The sequence below is a fragment of the Ostrea edulis genome, chromosome 6 (assembly GCF_947568905.1).
Source record: "Ostrea edulis chromosome 6, xbOstEdul1.1, whole genome shotgun sequence".
Lineage (NCBI taxonomy): Eukaryota > Metazoa > Mollusca > Bivalvia > Ostreida > Ostreidae > Ostrea > Ostrea edulis.
This window is the reverse complement of record NC_079169.1, coordinates 754,831-774,892: the sequence shown is the minus strand read 5'-3', so window position 1 is coordinate 774,892 and position 20,062 is coordinate 754,831. Positions and strand designations below refer to the sequence as shown.

The following is a 20,062-nucleotide window of genomic DNA, read 5'->3' as shown; positions in this document are numbered from 1 at the left end:
CTTTTAATATCAAAGTCAATGAATTTGAGTTCATTTATTTTAAAAATTGTTTATAATCACATTGGTAACGAGATTCAAAGGATATGGTTTAAACTATCCATTCACTAAAATGACCAGCGAAAGGTTGTATGGAAACATCAACATACTATCGATTATATTTGTTGCAACTTTTTTCCATTTCGCAATTTGTTTTTACGGGACTCTCTCCAGAACCAAGACAGGCATTGGACCACTCTGTCAAGAGCCAATGCAGGCATTGGACCACTTTCTCAAGAGCCAATGCAGGCATTGGACCACTCTGCCAAGAGCCAATGCAAGCATTGGACTACTCTCTCAAAAGCCAATGCAGGCATTACACTACACATATGAAAATTACTTCAAAGTATCTGTTGATCTTTCTTTTCTTTTTTTTTTTTCCTTTTTTTTTTTTTTTTTTTTTTTTTTTTTTTGCGCCGAACGTGTTTTTAGCGATTTTACGAAATATCAGTCGTATACATTTAATCTTTAGAATACATTTTGAACCCTTGTAAATTCTACATACGGAGCACTTGAATAATCCTCTTATATGCTTTACAGATAGCAAAATACGGAGAGAAAAATCTGCAGTTTTTCCGTCACACCATTTTCCAGCCATATTGAATGTGTTGTGCATTTACTAAGACATATCCTGAACACGTGGATGGTGTACACCATCACGTGTACACATTTGCACGGTGTCCGTCTCAGTGGCCTAAAGATTGTAAAGTGCATGCATGTTTTTGTAGAACAACACCAGGTCAAAACGAACCCTATGAAATCTATGGCAATTTCAGTCTGGGATCTTGCTTCTTTGGATTCAAGTATCATTGTAAACCTCTCTTCGATGTCATTATAATAGTGAATTGGAAAACACGTATGGGGCACCTGTCACACTTTCAGATCATGTTTCGCATAGTGTTGCAATGTGTAGAGATAACCTACGCTGTGGTTCGCCTGTTGAAATTCCATTCTACAGTATAACGACTTGGGTCGACGGAATATTTCATAAGGGGGGGAGGGGGTAGAGTGTCATTTCCCAGAACTTGATGAAGTGCTATAAGACTGTCTTACCTCTAAGTAATGAGTATGGAAAAATAGCAAAACGCCGGTTGTTAGTCGTCCTGGTGAACAAAAATAAGCTTACAAAATAGTATGTTTTCCCCACCTACCGATCCTACTCTCAATTCTTTTAGGGTCCTTTAAACATAATTTATTTGTCCCAATTTTATGTTTCCAAAAGTAGACCCGAAGAACAATGTAACATGATACAAGTAAGTGATTGTTCCCAAAAATCAACCTGAAGAAAAATGACAGCAGCTGTTGCCATAGCCTGTTGATTTTGGTCAAAGAAAACTCAACAACTTGTGAATTAATCGCACTAACCAAGAGCACGATATCGACCGAGGACGATCGAAGTACGCGGGTAATGTTGTAACCTGTTCGGATAAAACCATGGTTTGACCGAAATCAACATGTTGTTAATTTTTACTTATCTTTATTTTCAAAAATTGTCAATTGAAATTGACTTATCATCCGCACAAGTTTAAACTAGGATTATCTTAATTAATATAGGCCCCACAATATAGAAATTTATGTGTTGAACACACCATGCGTGAATTAAATTTGATCAAGTTTGTCTAAATGATAGTTAGGAATGAATGCCTATGATACAAGTATGTTCAATTCTAGCTGTGTGGAATTTAAAAAACGCTGAAACATTTGTTTGTGTTTCAAAACAACGCGACAGACTGACAGATGCTGACAACATAAACCGCCGTACTTTGGATAGATATTGTAGTGAGAGTGTTGCGATTTATTTCCATGCATTGGACATTCATTTGTACTAACAGTTTACTAACAGGAATGGAATACCGACTAATGCATTTCTTATTTGCTGTAGCATGTACAGTTGACTGTACAATTGCAGGTGAGTACTACTTTGTGAAAGTGGGGGGTGGGGGTGTCAATATAAAAAGAAACTTGTACGCATACCGTAGTGGGTTGCAAATGGCGTTTTACTACTAAAAGTTATATCTGCATCAACGTAGGTTGGGTTTACACTAGATTTGGTATATACTGTAAGCATACAGAGAGAGAGAGAGAGGGGGGGGGTCAGTAAAACCTGTAAAGTGAGGATAAATTTCAACCAATGGACAGAAGTTATGAGGACAGAATTGCACTATGTTGACCAAAAAAAAAAAATGTCCTCACAACTGCATCCTCATAAATATGACCTACACCATGTGAAAGGTGTAGATACAAATTATTAGCTTAGTGAGGACAAGTGGTGTGAGGACATGTCCTTACTAATACATGTATTCTCTCTCAAAAACCTTTTTCACAATTCGAAAGAGAGTATTAGATAAGCTTATATAGGTATCCCTATAGCTATACCTAACATAGTACTTTTTGTCTTTATAATAATTATATGTGTGTATTCTCTTCTACACATTGTGAGGACGTCCTCATTTAGTAGGTTTGGTCGGCTAGAGAGAGAGAGAGGGGGGGGGGGACAGTGTTTGATTTTTCTTGAATGAGAAATGTTATATATTTTGTCAATTCAAATTATTTCGCTCAAACCATGTTAAACGGTACTTGAGGTACAATAAATATGATGCAATGTACATGCAAGAAAATGTTGTTAGTGGATGAGATGGTAACGACTATTAGTGCTGGCTGCATAAGCTTGATATTAAACATGGTGTACAAATGAACATCAAATTAACGTCTACATTTATATGTAATGGTATTTTACTTCTCGATAGAAACACCTATATCATGATCAATTAAGATAATCTTACTAGTTACTCACTGCTTCCGTTTGTTTATAATACAAACGACCTAGGCATTCCTTAATAAAATTTTAAAATGACGGGTTCACGTTTTTTGAAAAAATAATATTTTTTGATGTTAAACATTACAAATATAACTCCTTAATGCTGACAGCCATTTAGACCTTCTGGACCCATTTGCACTCAGGTTAGTTAACTTTAACTTACAGTTAACTATTCATTAACTCCTACATTTATATAGTAATAACTAAATTTTAACTGTCAGTTAAACTTAACTCATCTTCATGCAACTGGGCCCTCAATGCAATGATAAAAGCAATATTTATGTTATAAAAAGGCATCCTGAAGTTCAGAAATGAGTTGACACGAGTTATACCTATACCGTCCGTGTTACTTGTATGTTTAATGCATCTATCTATGTATCCCAAACGACCGAGCTCGTACAGTTTGAAGCCATGTCACCTGTAAATTCTGGATGTGACTACAGTGCTGGACGTGTAATTAGTGGACTATAGTAAAGACTCGGGTCGTTTTATGTTTACAAACAAACCATTTTCATTTTGTAATTTAAAGGATCTTAATTTTGCACAGTCACAAATCTAACTTTTAGATGACACATTTGACCTAAACCATACTTGAAATGTGAAAGATATATTAACTTTAAATCGATATCCATATGCAAACAATAAACAATAACATTTCATAATCTTTGTTTGTACAAAACAAAATTTAACAAACTCTCTAAAATTGAGCTTCTGTGATAATGTGTATAATCTTGATATTTTTGTGAAATCTTTTAAACATATTAGAGAGTAGATTTTGATCATTAAAAGTGGAGAACGAATTGGGGGGGGGGGGGGGGGGGGGTCGTCAATCAGTTTCAAGTGTGTGGTATCATTGAAAAGAAAAATGGGGAAAAGTTATGAATATATTTTCAAAGCTCAAAGAAATATGCTCGTACATGTATACGTACTTTCACATTTGTTAGCAGGGCCATATTGGCGAGGTGGTGATTCTACTCAAGTGACAAATAAAATAATGTTTTATAGAATAGAATATTTATTCAACCAATTTGGGCCAACAGAGGAGCATTAGGTTGCACATTGACAGAGTCCAAAATCATAGACAAAGGAAAACAAAGACAATTGCACTGCATGATGAACAGAGAGTTAGCTATCAAATCTATCAATGCATAAAACCCCACCAAACACATACACTATGTATGCAGTAATCAACTTGCATGTTATACATTCAGATAACTATACTGTGTAGGTATTTTGTTTTCTTTTATTGAAATTTGCTATTCAATATTGGCATAAAACAGTTACATCAATACATGTATCGTTTATTCATACCTAGACTGTTTTCGAATCTAAATCATCGCAAATTAAAAATAGAAATGGCCGACCTGCCGTTTGTCAAGTTTCTGTGTGAATGTTCACATAAACATAATACATGGGAATGGTTTTTAGCCATCGCTTTAGAAAGTAGTGGCCTTTTTAGCACTTATTTTATTTTAGCACTTCAGTTAATCTTATAGGTCAAAGTGATCAGTCTCCCTGCCTCACGTGCATTGACCGTTTACTCGTTGTTCACGAATGATTGTTAGTTTAGCAGAAACAACTAAAGTACCCTGATTTCGAGGAATATATTAGATGTACTTTATAGAATCTTAGTAAATACAAATATTTTGATTGACATGTAATGATGATGGTATGGCATGTACATTTGCAGTGCACTCATTGTTACATATAGATCTACAAGTTATCAACACCATTATTTGGGGGGGGGGGGATTATTCAGATTTCAAATAGGGATTTAGAGTCTGCAGGTATTGGGAAGCACGTATATTTTAAGATCGCAGATATTTTTTTAAAACGCGGAAAAATACGACTTTTATGATTCAACCGTATCAGTTGGACTGTCGCCTAGATTGTATGCATTATATGGAGGGTAGTGGGTGGGTGGTGAATTGTATGTGCATTATGTGGAGTGGGTGGGTGATTGTGTGCGTTATGTGGAGGGGAGTGGGTGGGTGATAGATTATTTGTGTTATGTGGAGGGGAGTGGGTGGGTGGTAGGTTGTGTGCGTTATGTGGAGGGAAGTGGGTGGGTGATATATTATTTGTGTTATGTGGAGGGGAGTGGGTGGGTGGTAGGTTGTGTGCATTATGTGGAGGGAAGTGGGTGGGTGATATATTATCTGTGTTATGTGGAGGAGAGTGGGTGGGTGGTAGGTTGTGAGCGCTATGTGTAGTGGGTGGGTGATACATTGTGTGGGTTATGTGGAGGGGAGTGGGTGGGTGGTAGATTGTGTGGGTTATGTGGAGGGAAGTGGATGATAGGTTGTATGTGCTATGTGGAGGGGAGTGAGTGGGTGATAGATTGTATGTATTATGTAGGGGGCAGTGGGTGGGTGGTAGGTTGTGTGCGTTATATGTAGGGGAGTGGGTGGGTGGTATATTATTTGTGTTATGTGGGGGGAGTGGGTGGGTGGTAGGTTGTGAGCATTATATGTAGTGGGTGGGTGATAAATTGTGTGCGTTATGTGGAGTGGAGTGGATGAAAGGTTGTATGTGTTATCTAGAGGGGAGTGGATGAAAGGTTGTATATGTTAAGTGGAGGGGAGTGAGTGGGTGATATATTGTTTGTGTTATGTGGAGGGGAGTGGGTGGTAGTTCGTATGCGTTATGTGGAGGGGAGTGGGTGGGTGGTAGGTTGTGAGCGTTATCTGGAGGGAAGTGGGTGGGTGATAGATCGTATGCGTTATGTGGAGGGGAGTGGGTGGATGGTAGGTTGTGTGCGTTATGTGGAGGGGAGTGGGTGGTAGTTCGTATGCGTTATGTGGAGGGGAGTGGGTGGGTGGTGGATTGTGTGCGTTATGTGGAGGGGAGTGGGTGAGTGATATATTGTATGTGGAGGGGAGTGGGTGGTGGATTGTGTGCGTTATGTGGAGGGGAGTGGGTGGTGGATTGTGTGCGTTATGTGGAGGGGAGTGGGTGGGTGATAGATTGTATGTGTTATGTGGAGGGGAGTGGGTAGGTGGTAGGTTGTGAGCGTTATGTGGAGGGGAGTGGGTGGTAGATCGTATGCGTTATGTGGAGGGAAGTGGGTGGTAAATCGTATGCGTTATGTGGAGGGGAGTGGGTTGTAGATTGTGTGCCCTATGTGGAGGGGAGCGGGTGGTAGATTGTGTGCGTTATGTGGAGGGGAGCGGGTGGTAGATTGTTTGGGTTATGTGGAGTGGGTGGGTGGTAGGTTGTGAACAAATCAAGACTACATCACACATACCCTATACATATAGCGAGGCTGTGTAAAATATGTCACCCAGTACATCCTCTCTCTGCTCACCTACCTGAGACTCTTGTCGTATATCTGACCTCGTAAAGGTTTTAGGTATCATTGCGCAGACGCGGAATTGTCTGTTATGAATTTCAATTCACTCACCCGCCCTCTCCGCCTTGCCTAGGTTGAAATAAAAGTTTGAAACAGCTTTACATAACATCAAAATCACCATTGGCACATCAAAATCTATCTACCATGCAATATTTTATTTGTTCTAATTTTGACAAAGTTTCTTTGTTTATTTAGAAAAAAAAGGCAAAACACTGTTGCACAAATCTGAATAATTTATTGGAGAGAAATTGTTACACAAACGCAATTTTTTTGGACTCCCCGAATTTTCGACATTTTCAGCGTATTGCAGTATTCTAGTCCCGATGTTGTAGCATAGACCTTCCCCCCGGAAAAACGGCCCCGGAATAGATCTTCCCCCATAGGGGGAAAAAGCGCCCCAGCATATAATTTCCCCCTATGTACAAAGTCAGTATAGAATTTCCCCTTGGGCGGAAAAACCGCCCTGGAATAGAATTTTCCCCCTCCTGTTTCCTGATTTCATCGACCGGAATCTTTTTTTTTTTTTTTTTTTCTCATGTAGAAGCTTTTGAATAAATATAGAATGAAGCAAACCCATGCAATTGAAGATAATAATCAATGAAGTTTGTTATTATTGCTATGAGGAGGTACATGTTATCCACACAAAAAAGTTACAAAAAGAAACAAATATGTGCTGTTAAATTGTTATAGTTTAATGAAATAGTTATGCGCTCATTAATGCATATGTATTACGATATTCATAAAATAAAAGATTTTTTGTTATTGTTGAGTTGTTGAAGTTGGGTTTACATGCTGAAAACTTTGAATTGCGTATTGTAAATACAATATATATTCCCAAAAGACTTTAACGATGGTCAATATCATTAGGGTTTTTCGTAAAAAGTTGACTAAAAGATATACAATTAAAATATCTAAAAAGTAAATTAAATGCACTGAATAACTAAAAGTAACCTTTTATTTAAATTCGAAATTTTAAATTAAGAAGACATTAACTTCTTCCCAACTTCACTATTTCAGATGTTAGATACTGGTAGATAACAGCAAAGACTTGAGATGTATGAATGAATTTTTATATACCATTACACGATTTGAATAATTTCCTTTTTTTTAAAAAATCAAACATAAGATGATGATTGTGATACACAAGACCCTGCTCAAAATAAAAAAAAAATAATAAGAATTCCTGAGTCTAGATAAGCAAGAGAATTGTAGTAGAACTGGAAACGGATACATAGCTAAAATGTAAGAAGGGGGAAAAGCTTTCTGTCATTTAGGGGGAAATCCTAAACTGGGGCGGTTTTTCCAAGGGGGGATTGGGCCCGGGTTTATTCTTCCTATGGGGAAATTCTATGCCAGGCCCATCTTTCCGGGGGGAATGTCTATCTCGGGCCCGTTTTTCCGGAGGGGGGAGTCTATGCGGAAGGAAATTCTATGCTAAAACACCGGTTCGGAACTTTAAAATGCTTTACTCCCCTAGTTGAACGCTAATGCCCATATAACATATTGTTATCTTCTGTTATATCTGATAATTTGTATGTTATATTATGCATGAAAAACTTGAAGCAGCATATGGTGTCTTCTGTCACGAAAATATCCCTTGCTACTCAGGAAGACAATCAAAGTATTATCTGAAGTTGGAATCTATAGACAAGATGGTATCAGTATGCGAGTTTTATTACATGCACTGAATGATACTGCGCTTTTAAAAGTAAACTATAAAAAATTTCCTAATCTCTAGAGGCATCTGTTGTTTACTTTTATAGAACGAGGATAAAATACAAACGTCGTATCTTTATTCTTTTTAAAACGAGGGCTGAAATAACCTAACAAGAAATAAACTAAATTCATGTTTCATCGACAACCTGAATATGCTTTATCACGCTTCCCTAGATCCACACCATCACCAAGTATAAAGCCTTGATCACATCCGCCAATTTATTAATACTGTAGGTGTAAATTTCACACAACTCCTGGTGTCTGCTATGCGTTCACAGTGCACAAGCAAACTTTGTGTATATAACTTTTAAGCTGACTATTTCCGTGTAAATAACTTTTAAGCTGACTATTTCTGTGTAAATAACTTTTAAGCTGACTATTTCTGTGTAAATAACCTTTAAGCTGACTATTTCTGTGTAAATAACTATTAAGCTGACTATTTCTGTGTAAATAACTATTAAGCAGGCTATTTCTGTGTAAATAACTTACTATTTTACATAAGCTGGCTATTTCCGTGTAAATAACTATTAAGCAGGCTATTTCTGTGTAAATAACTATTAAGCAGGCTATTTCTGTGTAAATTATTTACTATTTTACATAAGCTGGCTATTTCTGTGTAAATAACTATTAAGCAGGCTATTTCTGTGTAAATTATTTACTGTTTTACATAAGCTGGCTATTTCTGTGTAAATAACTTACTATATTAAATAAGCTGGCTATTTCCGTGTAAATAGCTATTAAGCAGGCTATTTCTGTGTAAATTATTTACTATTTTACATAAGCTGGCTATTTCCGTGTAAATAACTATTAAGCTGGCTATTTCTGTGTAAATAACTTACTAATTTGCATAAGCTGGCTATTTCCGTGTAAATAACTATTAAGCTGGCTATATCAGTGTAAATTATTTACTATTTTACATAAGCTGGCTATTTTCGTGTAAATAACTATTAAGCTGGCTAATTCTGTGTCAATAACTATTTTCCATAAGCTGGCTATTTCTACTGTAAATAAGATGGGTGTTGCTAAAACGCGGAACGGAAAACGGAACAGAATATAAGAATTAGAATGATTAATGTAGCTAAGATAACACCAAAAATCGGAAGAAAATACTTTATTATGATTAAAATCAAAATTTTGGGAATTTGTTTGCAATTTGTTTTGTGGGAGAAACTGGTGGAACTTTATATCAGAGACATGTCTTGAATTTATCACTCATCAGAAGGGAAACTAATGACCCTGTGGCTGTTCATTTTTATTCCGATTTTCACACCATAGATGATTATAGCATAATAGGCACAAGAGCGAGATTTACCGGAAATATAGAGAAAATCTATGGAAGAAAAAGCTTAATACATATATACCAGTTGGTATAAACAAAAGGGAACATTACTGTCTATGAACTATCTTAATGAACATTTTTGGGTGTAGTATATGTGTACTATCTATTAACATTTTTTTTTTTAAACATATATGTTTATGTATATGCAAGAATTTACTTTACACCAATTATGCCTCGTTCACACGGATGCGCATTAAATTTTACTTCGCATCAAATTTGATGCGAAGTAAAATAATGCGCATTAAATTAATTCGAATTAAATAGCGTTCACACCCCGGTAATATTTTTAAAATGCGAAGTAAACTAATGCGCATTAAATTCGTATGCATCTCTATTAAAGGGTGCGCGAAATAAATTAAAGAATAGACTATGTTATTATTTTTATAGATATTTTAATGAATTTTGTGTAGATACAGAATTCTTTGTTCAAAACGCTATATAGGCCTACATGTAGTATACTACATGTTTACAATTTAGGCCTACATACATAATTCTGATCTACACATAAGGAGTTTTTTGTCGTGTTTATTTATATGTTCCCAAGAAATTACTTGTTATTTCCTCCGACAACCAGCATTCAATCTAGACAATATATTGTTTCTTCATGGGCCCAATTTTAAAACTTCGGAACGTCTTTTTCACCATTCCGCTGACTACTGTTATGACGTAATTTTTAATTAGTAATACGTATTATAAGTCTACTATGACGTCATATGGTATAAAAATTAACAATGAGCGGCATATGTTTTAAAAAATGTAAAAAAGAAAATCATATTATCACTATTTTAAAACATTGTTGTCGTATTTAAAAACAATTCCTTCCAAATGTATTACTCAGTATGCCTATGCAGAGCACAGATTTACGTCTCACATTATCTAATGACATGCTGTTTGTACATGTTTTTAGTGATTATTATCATTTTGCTTAGTTTTTCGTACAAAACTAACATTAATATATATAGCTGACCATGGGTATGATGCATGTGACCCAAATTGGCCATTACGCATGCGTCTACATTTAATTCGAATTAGCTTCACTTAGCGTTCACACGGAGCTAATGCGAAGTAAATTTAATTCGCATTAAATCGCGACGTCAATTTTAATTCGAAGTAAACTAATGCGCATTAAAATCTCCGTGTGAACGCGGTTCAGATTTAATTCGCATTAACTTACGTTTAATGCGAATTAAACTCTTCGTGTGAACGAGGCATTCGAGTCCACTTACAGGTATGATTTAAACGGTTATTACAGTAGCTCTCGCAATTTTTCAGATGTTTTTGGCGCAATTTTGATACATGACGTTGCCTTTCAGATGTATGTACATTGTGACGTCATAATACGTTGTTCAACGTTAGTTGCTATGCATTTTAATAAACACGACTGATGAAGGCTGGTGAAACGGTTGAAATATTTCGAAAAGTGTTTTAATGTTTTTTTAGTATATATATATATATATATATATATATATATATATATATATATATATATATATATATATATATATATATCCAAATTGTGTTTTTAAAAAAAATCACAGTGTCCGGTATAAAATATTAAAAGAAATAGAATAAACAGTACACAAAGTTAAAAATTTAACGCAAGCGCTTTCATTTTATAATCCTCAGGCGTTACATTTTAAAATAGTTTTTTCATAAAAAATTTTAAATTTTAAAAACTATTTTAAAATGTAACGCCTGAGGATTATAAAATGAAAGCGCTTGCGTTAAATTTTTAACTTTGTGTACTGTTTATTCTATTTCTTTTAATATATATATATATATATATATATATATATATATATATATATGCATTAGCATGGCGTATATGAAATGGTGGATTCTGTGGGTGACGTCTCATTCTCTCTGTAGTTTCTGTTTCCCTTGTTCATGACAAACCTTTTATTTTGCAAAATGCTGACCTCCTCATAGCATTATTGCATACAATATTTTCCGTTCCGTTCCGTCTTCGGTTTCCGTTCCATGTTTTAGCAACACCCAAATGAGATGGGCGTTTCTATCCTTATTTCCTCACAATTTAGTCGGTGAATAAGCGTACATATGTGTATGCAGCGCAAGCTTAACTTCCAACAATATTGTCAAGAAATTTTTTGTTTAGAAAAACTTGTTCTGTATCATTGGGAAAAACTGTCTCTAATGTTTTAATAAGAAAAAATGTCATGCAGTCTAATTCATCATAAAATGTGCTATATATCATAAATTTAGATTGATAACCATATATTATCTAAAGAGGGTGCTGTACAAAAATGTCAGAAGCGGTAACTTTCCCTAATTTGGGCTCCGTGCCTGGTAGTTACACACTCATGACGTAGACCTGGTAACGCTTATGTAAATGTATACGAATTTGTCATTCCACACCTGAAACCTTTTAGTCATTGCAGTCCATTTTATTATAATTCCAATTTTATTAATTACAATTGTTTTGATTGGACAAAAATAAAGCTGAACAAGAGTTTATACATCAATAAATCCGAAAACGCGATGTATTCATACACGCCTGAAAACAAATAACATAGTGCGGGGAAACTATTCAAATTTTTGCAATCGTTAATAAAGGGAATGAATTGGAATTATAAGAATCAAACATTCTTTTAGAGAATTTATCAATGTGTAAACTCCGGACATTTTACTCACAAACTAAACATAAAAGTGCTTCGCACTTTTATTCAGTTTGTGAGTAAAATGTCTGGAGTTTACACATCGATAAATTCTTCAAAAAGAATGTTTAATCCTATATTAAAAAGACAGCAACTTGTCATTTCTTATGCATCACTTCCTGAAGTGCTGGATACTTGTTGGGGTTTTTTTTTTGGGGGGGGGGGGTCTAACAGTTTAGGTGGTTCTTGTTTTATTTGAGTTCTAACAGTGTGGGGACTTCTTGTTTTATTTGAGTTCTAACAGTTTAGGTGGTTCTTGTTTTATTTGAGTTCTAACAGTTTAGGTGACTCTTGTTTTATTTGAGTTCTAACAGTTTAGGGGGCTCTTGTTTTATTTGAGTTCTAACAGTTTAGGGGGTTCTTGTTTTATTTGAGTTCTAACAGTTTAAGGGGTTCTTGTTTTATTTGAGTTCTAAAAATTAAGGGGTTCTTGTTTTATTTGAGTTCTAACAGTGTGGGGACTTCTTGTTTTATTGGGGTTCTAACAGTTTAGGTGGTTCTTGTTTTATTTGCGTTCTAACAGTTTAGGTAGTTCTTGTTTTATTTGAGTTCTAACAGTTTAGGTAGTTCTTGTTTTATTTGAGTTCTAACAGTTTAGGTGGCTCTTGTTTTATTTGAGTTCTAACAGTTTAGGTGGCTCTTGTTTTATTTGAGTTCTAACAGTTTAGGTGGCTTTTGTTTTATTTGAGTTCTAACAGTTTAGGTGGTTCTTGATTTATTTGGGTTCTAACAGTTTAGGTGGTTCTTGTTTTATTTGAGTTCTAACAGTGTGGGGACTTTTTGTTTTATTGGGGTTCTAACAGTTTAGGTGGCTCTTGTTTTATTTGAGTTCTAACAGTTTAGGTGGCTCTTGTTTTATTTGAGTTCTAACAGTTTAGGGACCTCTTGTTTTATTTGATTTCTAACAGTTTAGGTGGCTCTTGTTTTATTTGAGTTCTAACAGTTTAGGGGGTTCTTGTTTTATTTGAGTTCTAACAGTTTAGGGGGCTCTTGTTTTATTTGGGTTCTAACAGTTTAGGTGGTTCTTGTTTTATTTGAGTTCTAACAGTGTGGGGACTTCTTGTTTTATTTGGGTTCTAACAGTTTAGGGAGTTCTTGTTTTATTTGAGTTCTAACAGTTTAGGGGGTTCTTGTTTTATTTGAGTTCTAACAGTTTAGGGGGTTCTTGTTTTATTTGGGTTCTAACAGTTTAAGGACCTCTTGTTTTATTTGGGTTCTAACAGTTTAGGTGGTTCTTGTTTTATTTGGGTTCTAACAGTTTAGGTGGCTCTTGTTTTATTTGGGTTCTAACAGTTTAGGGGGCTCTTGTTTTATTTGAGTTCTAACAGTTTAGGGGGTTCTTGTTTTATTTGAGTTCTAACAGTTTAAGGGGTTCTTGTTTTATTTGAGTTCTAAAAATTAAGGGGTTCTTGTTTTATTTGAGTTCTAACAGTTTAGGGGGCTCTTGTTTTATTTGGGTTCTAACAGTTTAGGTGGTTCTTGTTTTATTTGAGTTCTAACAGTGTGGGGACTTCTTGTTTTATTTGATTTCTAACAGTTTAGGTGGTTCTTGTTTTATTTGCGTTCTAACAGTTTAGGTAGTTCTTGTTTTATTTGAGTTCTAACAGTTTAGGTAGTTCTTGTTTTATTTGAGTTCTAACAGTTTAGGTGGCTCTTGTTTTATTTGAGTTCTAACAGTTTAGGGGGCTCTTGTTTTATTTGAGTTCTAACAGTTTAGGGGGCTCTTGTTTTATTTGAGTTCTAACAGTTTAGGGTTTTTTTGTTTTATTTGAGTTCTAACAGTTTAGGGGGCTCTTGTTTTATTTGGGTTCTAACAGTTTAGGTGGTTCTTGTTTTATTTGAGTTCTAACAGTGTGGGGACTTCTTGTTTTATTTGAGTTCTAACAGTTTAGGTGGCTCTTGTTTTATTTGGGTTCTAACAGTTTAGGTGGTTCTTGTTTTATTTGGGTTCTAACAGTGTGGGGACTTCTTGTTTTATTTGGGTTCTAACAGTTTAGGGAGTTCTTGTTTTATTTGAGTTCTAACAGTTTAGGGGGTTCTTGTTTTATTTGAGTTCTAACAGTTTAGGGGGTTCTTGTTTTATTTGGGTTCTAACAGTTTAAGGACCTCTTGTTTTATTTGGGTTCTAACAGTTTAGGTGGTTCTTGTTTTATTTGGGTTCTAACAGTTTAGGTGGCTCTTGTTTTATTTGGGTTCTAACAGTTTAGGTGGCTCTTGAAAAATCGTTTGTACTATTTTCAAAATCATTTGTACGATTAAGTAAATTGTACAAACGATTTAAAAGGTTTGTACTATTTTTAAAAATCGTTTGTACGATTTATTAAATTGTACAAACTATTTTTCAAATCGTACAAACAAATTTTTAAATCGTACAAACGATTTATTTTCATTTGTTCTGCTAGGTTAAATTGGCAGCGAGTACGCTGTCGAACTTATGTTCCTACTCAATCACATGTTATTTCTTTCATAAATACGAGGGCTGTTCGATATGTAATGTGTATGGTAGACATCTCAAAAGCATCCGACCCAAATAGTGAAATGAGCATTACATCCCTTCAAAGTATTCTCCGCGGTTTAAAATACTTAATTTCAAACTCTGTTAAGTTAGCCGTATTTTGTTTCCAATTTTTCTTACTGGTTCGAAATAGTGAACCCATGTTTCGTCACCAGTAACAATGTTTGCAAATTGTCTTTGATTGAATTTGGGAAATATTTTGAGCAATTGCTTAGCGGTTTGTACTCGTACCCGTTTTTGGTGATCTGTCCATATACCGGTATGCGGTATCCATCTGGCAGAAATCTTTCGTACTTTCAAAATGAAATGCACCCACGATAGTGATATGCCAACAGCTTTCAATTGGCAATATCACAAATCATGTATCTGCCACCACTTTCAATTATTTCCCAGACTTCTGAGACATTTGCCTTGCCTGTTACGGTCACAGGTCGGCCAGATTTTGCTGCATCTTTGACGGACTCTGTGCCAGTCAGAAATTTTTTCTCCACCTACGAACTGTCTCATAAGATACCTTATCAGACCCATAAACTTTCCCCCAATTCAGTAAAAATCTGCATTACCGAATGATGGAGTTTTGTTCGAACTTTTATATAAGCTCTAATTTCTTCAATATTGTCAACCCGTTTCCCAACCATTTTTACAACAGTGGTCAACGACTGGTTCTATTGAAATGACTACACGTTTAAAACTATGTGGAGCTGAACACTAGTGTTTATATCATTGGAAAGGTATTGAATAGAGCTATTCAATATTATCAACATCCACGAAATCGTGCAAAGCGTTATCGCGCTGTGGTACAATACACAATACATATCGAACAGCCCTCATATGTGTTTCCAATGTTTTTGCCTTTGATATCTTTACAACTTGTAATGAAAGCCACACTGTTTTACCGACAGAAATGACAAGTCTAGATAGATAGATAGATAGATAGAACGCGCTTTATTTTAAAAAGTAACAATTTTAAAGTGTGAAGCATTGGAGGTCGGATACTCACGTATTTTCAAAATGAAATTTATTCATCCGCAGATTCAGATTTATGCACGAAACTAACTAGAGCTGCCTACTGTTACCAAGAGAACGTCTACCGTGCCTGCACAACTACTTGCTCAGGGAAACTACTAGATATCAAGTATGTCCAGGCCGGTAAGTGATTTGTTGATATCACCGAGAAACTTTTAAATATCTACTAGATATCAAGTAAATATTTAATCTGTTGATATCACTCTGAGAAACTAATAGATATTTAGTACCGGGTAAGTATTTAACCTGTTGATAACACTCCGAGAAACTACTATATGTATCGTATGCCCAGGCCGGTAAGTATTTAATCTGTTGATATCACTGAGAAAGTACTAGATATCTAGCAAGTACAGACCGGTAAATATTTAACATGTTGATATCACTGAGAAAGTACTAGATATCTAGTAAGTACAGACCGGTAAATATTTAACCTGTTGATATCACTGAGAAAGTACTAGATATCTAGTAAGTACAGTCTGGTAAATATTTAACCTGTTGATCTCACTGAGAAAGTACTAGATATCTAGTAAGTACAGTCTGGTAAATATTTAACATGTTGATATCACTGAGAAACTGCTAGATAGCTAGTAAGTACAGTCTGGTAAATATTTAACCTGTTTTAAAATATCATTGAGAAACTGCTAGATATCTAGTAAGTACAGTCTGGTAAATATTTAACCTGTTTTAAAATATCACTGAGAAACTGCTAGATGTCTAGTAAGTACAGTCTGGTAAATATTTAACCTGTTTTAAAATATCACTGAGAAACTGCTAGATAGCTAGTAAGTACAGTCTGGTAAATATTTAACCTGTTGATCTCACTGAGAAAGTACTAGATATCTAGTAAGTACAGACCGGTAAATATTTAACCTGTTGATATCACTGAGAAAGTACTAGATATCTAGTAAGTACAGTCTGGTAAATATTTAACCTGTTGATCTCACTGAGAAAGTACTAGATATCTAGTAAGTACAGTCTGGTAAATATTTAACATGTTGATATCACTGAGAAACTGCTAGATAGCTAGTAAGTACAGTCTGGTAAATATTTAACCTGTTTTAAAATATCATTGAGAAACTGCTAGATATCTAGTAAGTACAGTCTGGTAAATATTTAACCTGTTTTAAAATATCACTGAGAAACTGCTAGATGTCTAGTAAGTACAGTCTGGTAAATATTTAACCTGTTTTAAAATATCACTGAGAAACTGCTAGATATCTAGTAAGTACAGACCGGTAGATATTTAACCTGTTTTAAAATATCACTGAGAAACTGCTAGATGTCTAGTAAGTACAGTCTGGTAAATATTTAACCTGTTTTAAAATATCACTGAGAAACTGCTAGATATCTAGTAAGTACAGTCTGGTAAATATTAACCCTAACCCTGAACGGGACATGGTGGTTGTTTACATTCATTAATGTTATCACTAGTTTAAAAGAAAAGGCATTTTTCGTGTTTCTGCTCTGCGTTTCATTTAATAAATTCTGTATTTCATCATCAGAAAAGCTTTTCTCTAATTCTTTTAAAATTGACATTGCTTTCATGATAGACAATGAATACACGCTTGTTGCAAACTATTTCGATCCGATTATTTAGTAACCACCCATATACCAAATATGGAGCGTCGTCTAGGTCAAATGTTGCATTAGCTCTTGGTCAACGATATGATATCTAGGCCTAATTTATAATTTTAGAAGAAGAAAAAACCACCAAAACACAAATAATATTTTTTCTTTCTTTGTTGTTTTATCGGGTGAAGAAGGTAGCAATCATTTCAGAGAAAAATTGCATACGTAGGTTAAGATCCCATCCCCCCCCCCCCCCCCCCCCCCACAACAATCTTCACTCGATAAAACAACAAAGAAAACATTTCATTGTTTAATTAAATCATTACGTAAACAAAGCATCAGACCAAGAACCACGTGACTTCATAAGATCTAGAGTGGATTTACATCATTATTTCACGTTTCCCAACACCGTTTTTCTAGATTTAGAGGAGAAGCATTTTCTACTATTTGGATTGTGCTACCCGTGATTAGTTTTCACGCATCAGTCAGCGAACAACGGCCAACACTTCGATGTTCGAAACGTCTGAAATAGTGCTCGAGAGTTTAACAATAGTGAACAGTGCGAACAGTACAAGTCAAAATGTACCTATTGAGAGGGATAACAGTCAGGATTTTAACACTATTTTAGAAAGGTTAAAGAGGATGGACAAGAAACTAAATAAAATAGATTCATTCAAGATTCAAGACTCGTCAAAATCGATGGTATGATGAATCGCATGAAAATTGTAGAGAACCAGTTGAAAAAGTGCGAGTCTTCAGTATCTGCTCTTGAGAGAGATTTTTAAAAAAAGTGAAAAGGAATCGAAGTGAGATGGAAACATGTTTGGATGGACTCAGTAATTTATTTGACAGTGCGTCAAAAGAAGTGAAAATAATAAGCACTGAGATAAAGGAAAGATGTGAAAGGTATGGAAAGAGATATGAAAGATATGAAAGTCAGTGTTTCAGCCAGCAGTAGCGGTCTTAAAGATATAAAGGAGGAGCTTGTGAACACGTGTGATGATCTAAGGGAGGAAGTTATCGATCTGAGATGTAGATCAATGAGGGATAATCTCCTTTTTTTCTGGGATACCGGAGAAAGAAAACGGAGATTGTGAGGAGACCGTGAGGGAATTCATAAAGACAAATATGCATGACACAAAAGGAAATTGACTTTCAAGAACGAGTGCACCGCATCAAGAAATTATCGACCAATCCTAACTCGCGTCCAAGAATCATCGTGGCGAAGTTTTCCCGCTTCAAAGACCGAGAACTGGTGAAGAGACAAGCTCCTTAACCCTAAAAGGTACAGGATACTACGTCCAGGAGCAGTTTCCAGCCGAGGTGGAACAACAGCGAAAATCCCTGAAATTAGAAATACATGTACCAATATATAAGAACAGTTTCTATTCTTTCTGGACCTTTATATGATTTTAGATTTATTACATTGTATACTATGTCTATAATCTGTATTTGCTTTTGACCAATAAACAACAAGGACTTGCGTAGCACATAAAATTCGTTTGACTCTCGAAGATCTGCTGCCCTCAGCCTTGGGTCAAACAAAGCAGCTGTTGTCCTCAGACGCAGTCAATAACTGTATAATATGGCTTGGTAGTTGGTTTAGCAGTTAAAATGTTGTTTCAGTATAAGTTTGATATCATAAAAATGAAGGTACATTGTATATAACAAAATATAAAATGATCTACAATGTACATGCAACAACAGTCTACATTTGTTTCCACAGACTGTCCGTGGGGAAATAACGGCAATGTCATTACCAACGATTTGGACGAATACTGTGCGGTGAGCGTCACTCAGGACAAATGTGGGGAGTTCTGCATCAACCCCCAGGCGATCAGTGGTCGGGTGTTAGGCTGGAAATGCTGTAAAGCATGCGTAGACATCTGTGGAGACGCCCCACAGCGCGACACAAACTTTGAGGACAGATACCCCGCAGTGTATTCACACAATTCTTAGGATGCTGATCGTGGTTGGACAATTTTTACAACCAAATGATTAAAATAAGCAATGTTAATGATTTCACATTTCTATCAATGAACATCCATCATGGACACGGTGAACCATGATTCATACATGTACAGTGTACCAACAATGTTTGCATGGCTCAACAGACCTTTCTTTTCTAGTTTATTATTTATTTATTTTTTTAGGTAATTCCATCAGCAATGAATTTTTAAATATTTATACGATTAATTTACTACCATTATTGATTTTAATTATATTTAAATTATTTTCAAAATTCTTATACTATCTATCCAGCTTTCTATTTGAAACAGCCTACACTTTTCGCAATATTAGCAACAAACATTGCTAATTGGCTTGAATTTTAATGATGATTTTTATATACATCTACTCTTGCTTGTAGTATTTTATTTCTTCCTCTTAGTCTTATGCTTTCGTATCTGTATATTCTTGCATGAAATGTTTTGTTTTTATTTTGTATTCTTTTGTTAATCTGTGATATGTCTGTGTATATGTGTACATGCATGTTGTGTCTTTGATGTACATGTATGTAATAGTCGGTTAAAAAGCTCTACAGAGCGTGTGTTTTGATTTGTTGAATGTATATAGTACCGACTTTAAATAAAATTTACTTTATGTACGTGTTTTTAACCGTCATTTTGCGATTTCTTCGTGATAATATACATTTCCTTTATCGCAATTCACCTTTGAATTAGAACGCTTTGGCCGATATTGCGTTGTGTAACGACACAATTGAATCTGTTTGTAATACAATTGCGAAATGCAACAGAAACTCTCATTGGTCCATATGTATAAGTCCGCCCAAATTCCCTTATACGGGAGTAGTCAGCATTTGAAACATGACGGCCAGATGCTAGATGGAAAAAAAAACTTTAAAGGAAGAAAGAGAAAAAGTTGTATTCTTGTGTTGTTGTCTCATAAATTTAATATAAAAAAATTCCTAACATATTTTCCTACTATACTTGTGTCCAAACATACCTTCAAATATTTATTAAAGCCCCATACGACCCAAAAACTCGATCACAGCTTT

The 20,062-nt window shown here is 35.2% G+C and overlaps 1 protein-coding gene across 1 annotated transcript; it reads left to right on the top strand.

Moving 5' to 3' along the window:
- The first annotated feature begins 1,755 nt into the window (after nucleotides 1-1,755).
- Nucleotides 1,756-19,651, top strand: LOC125648199 (uncharacterized). The gene is made up of 3 exons (XM_048875163.2): nucleotides 1,756-1,945; nucleotides 15,484-15,600; nucleotides 18,773-19,651. Exons 1-3 carry the CDS (start codon nucleotides 1,840-1,842, stop codon nucleotides 19,003-19,005), a joined length of 456 nt encoding a protein of 151 aa, XP_048731120.1. The 5' UTR covers nucleotides 1,756-1,839; the 3' UTR covers nucleotides 19,006-19,651.
- The last annotated feature ends 411 nt before the right edge of the window (nucleotides 19,652-20,062 follow it).

Bases quoted from the DNA above. Each gene is read 5' to 3' on its own strand.
- LOC125648199 (XM_048875163.2), top strand. From the start codon at position 1,840: ATGCATTGGACATTCATTTGTACTAACAGTTTACTAACAGGAATGGAA. The intron at 1,946-15,483 runs GTGAGTACTACT...ATTCATCCGCAG, and splicing joins AGTTGACTGTACAATTGCAG to ATTCAGATTTATGCACGAAA. The intron at 15,601-18,772 runs GTAAGTGATTTG...TTGTTTCCACAG, and splicing joins TATCAAGTATGTCCAGGCCG to ACTGTCCGTGGGGAAATAAC.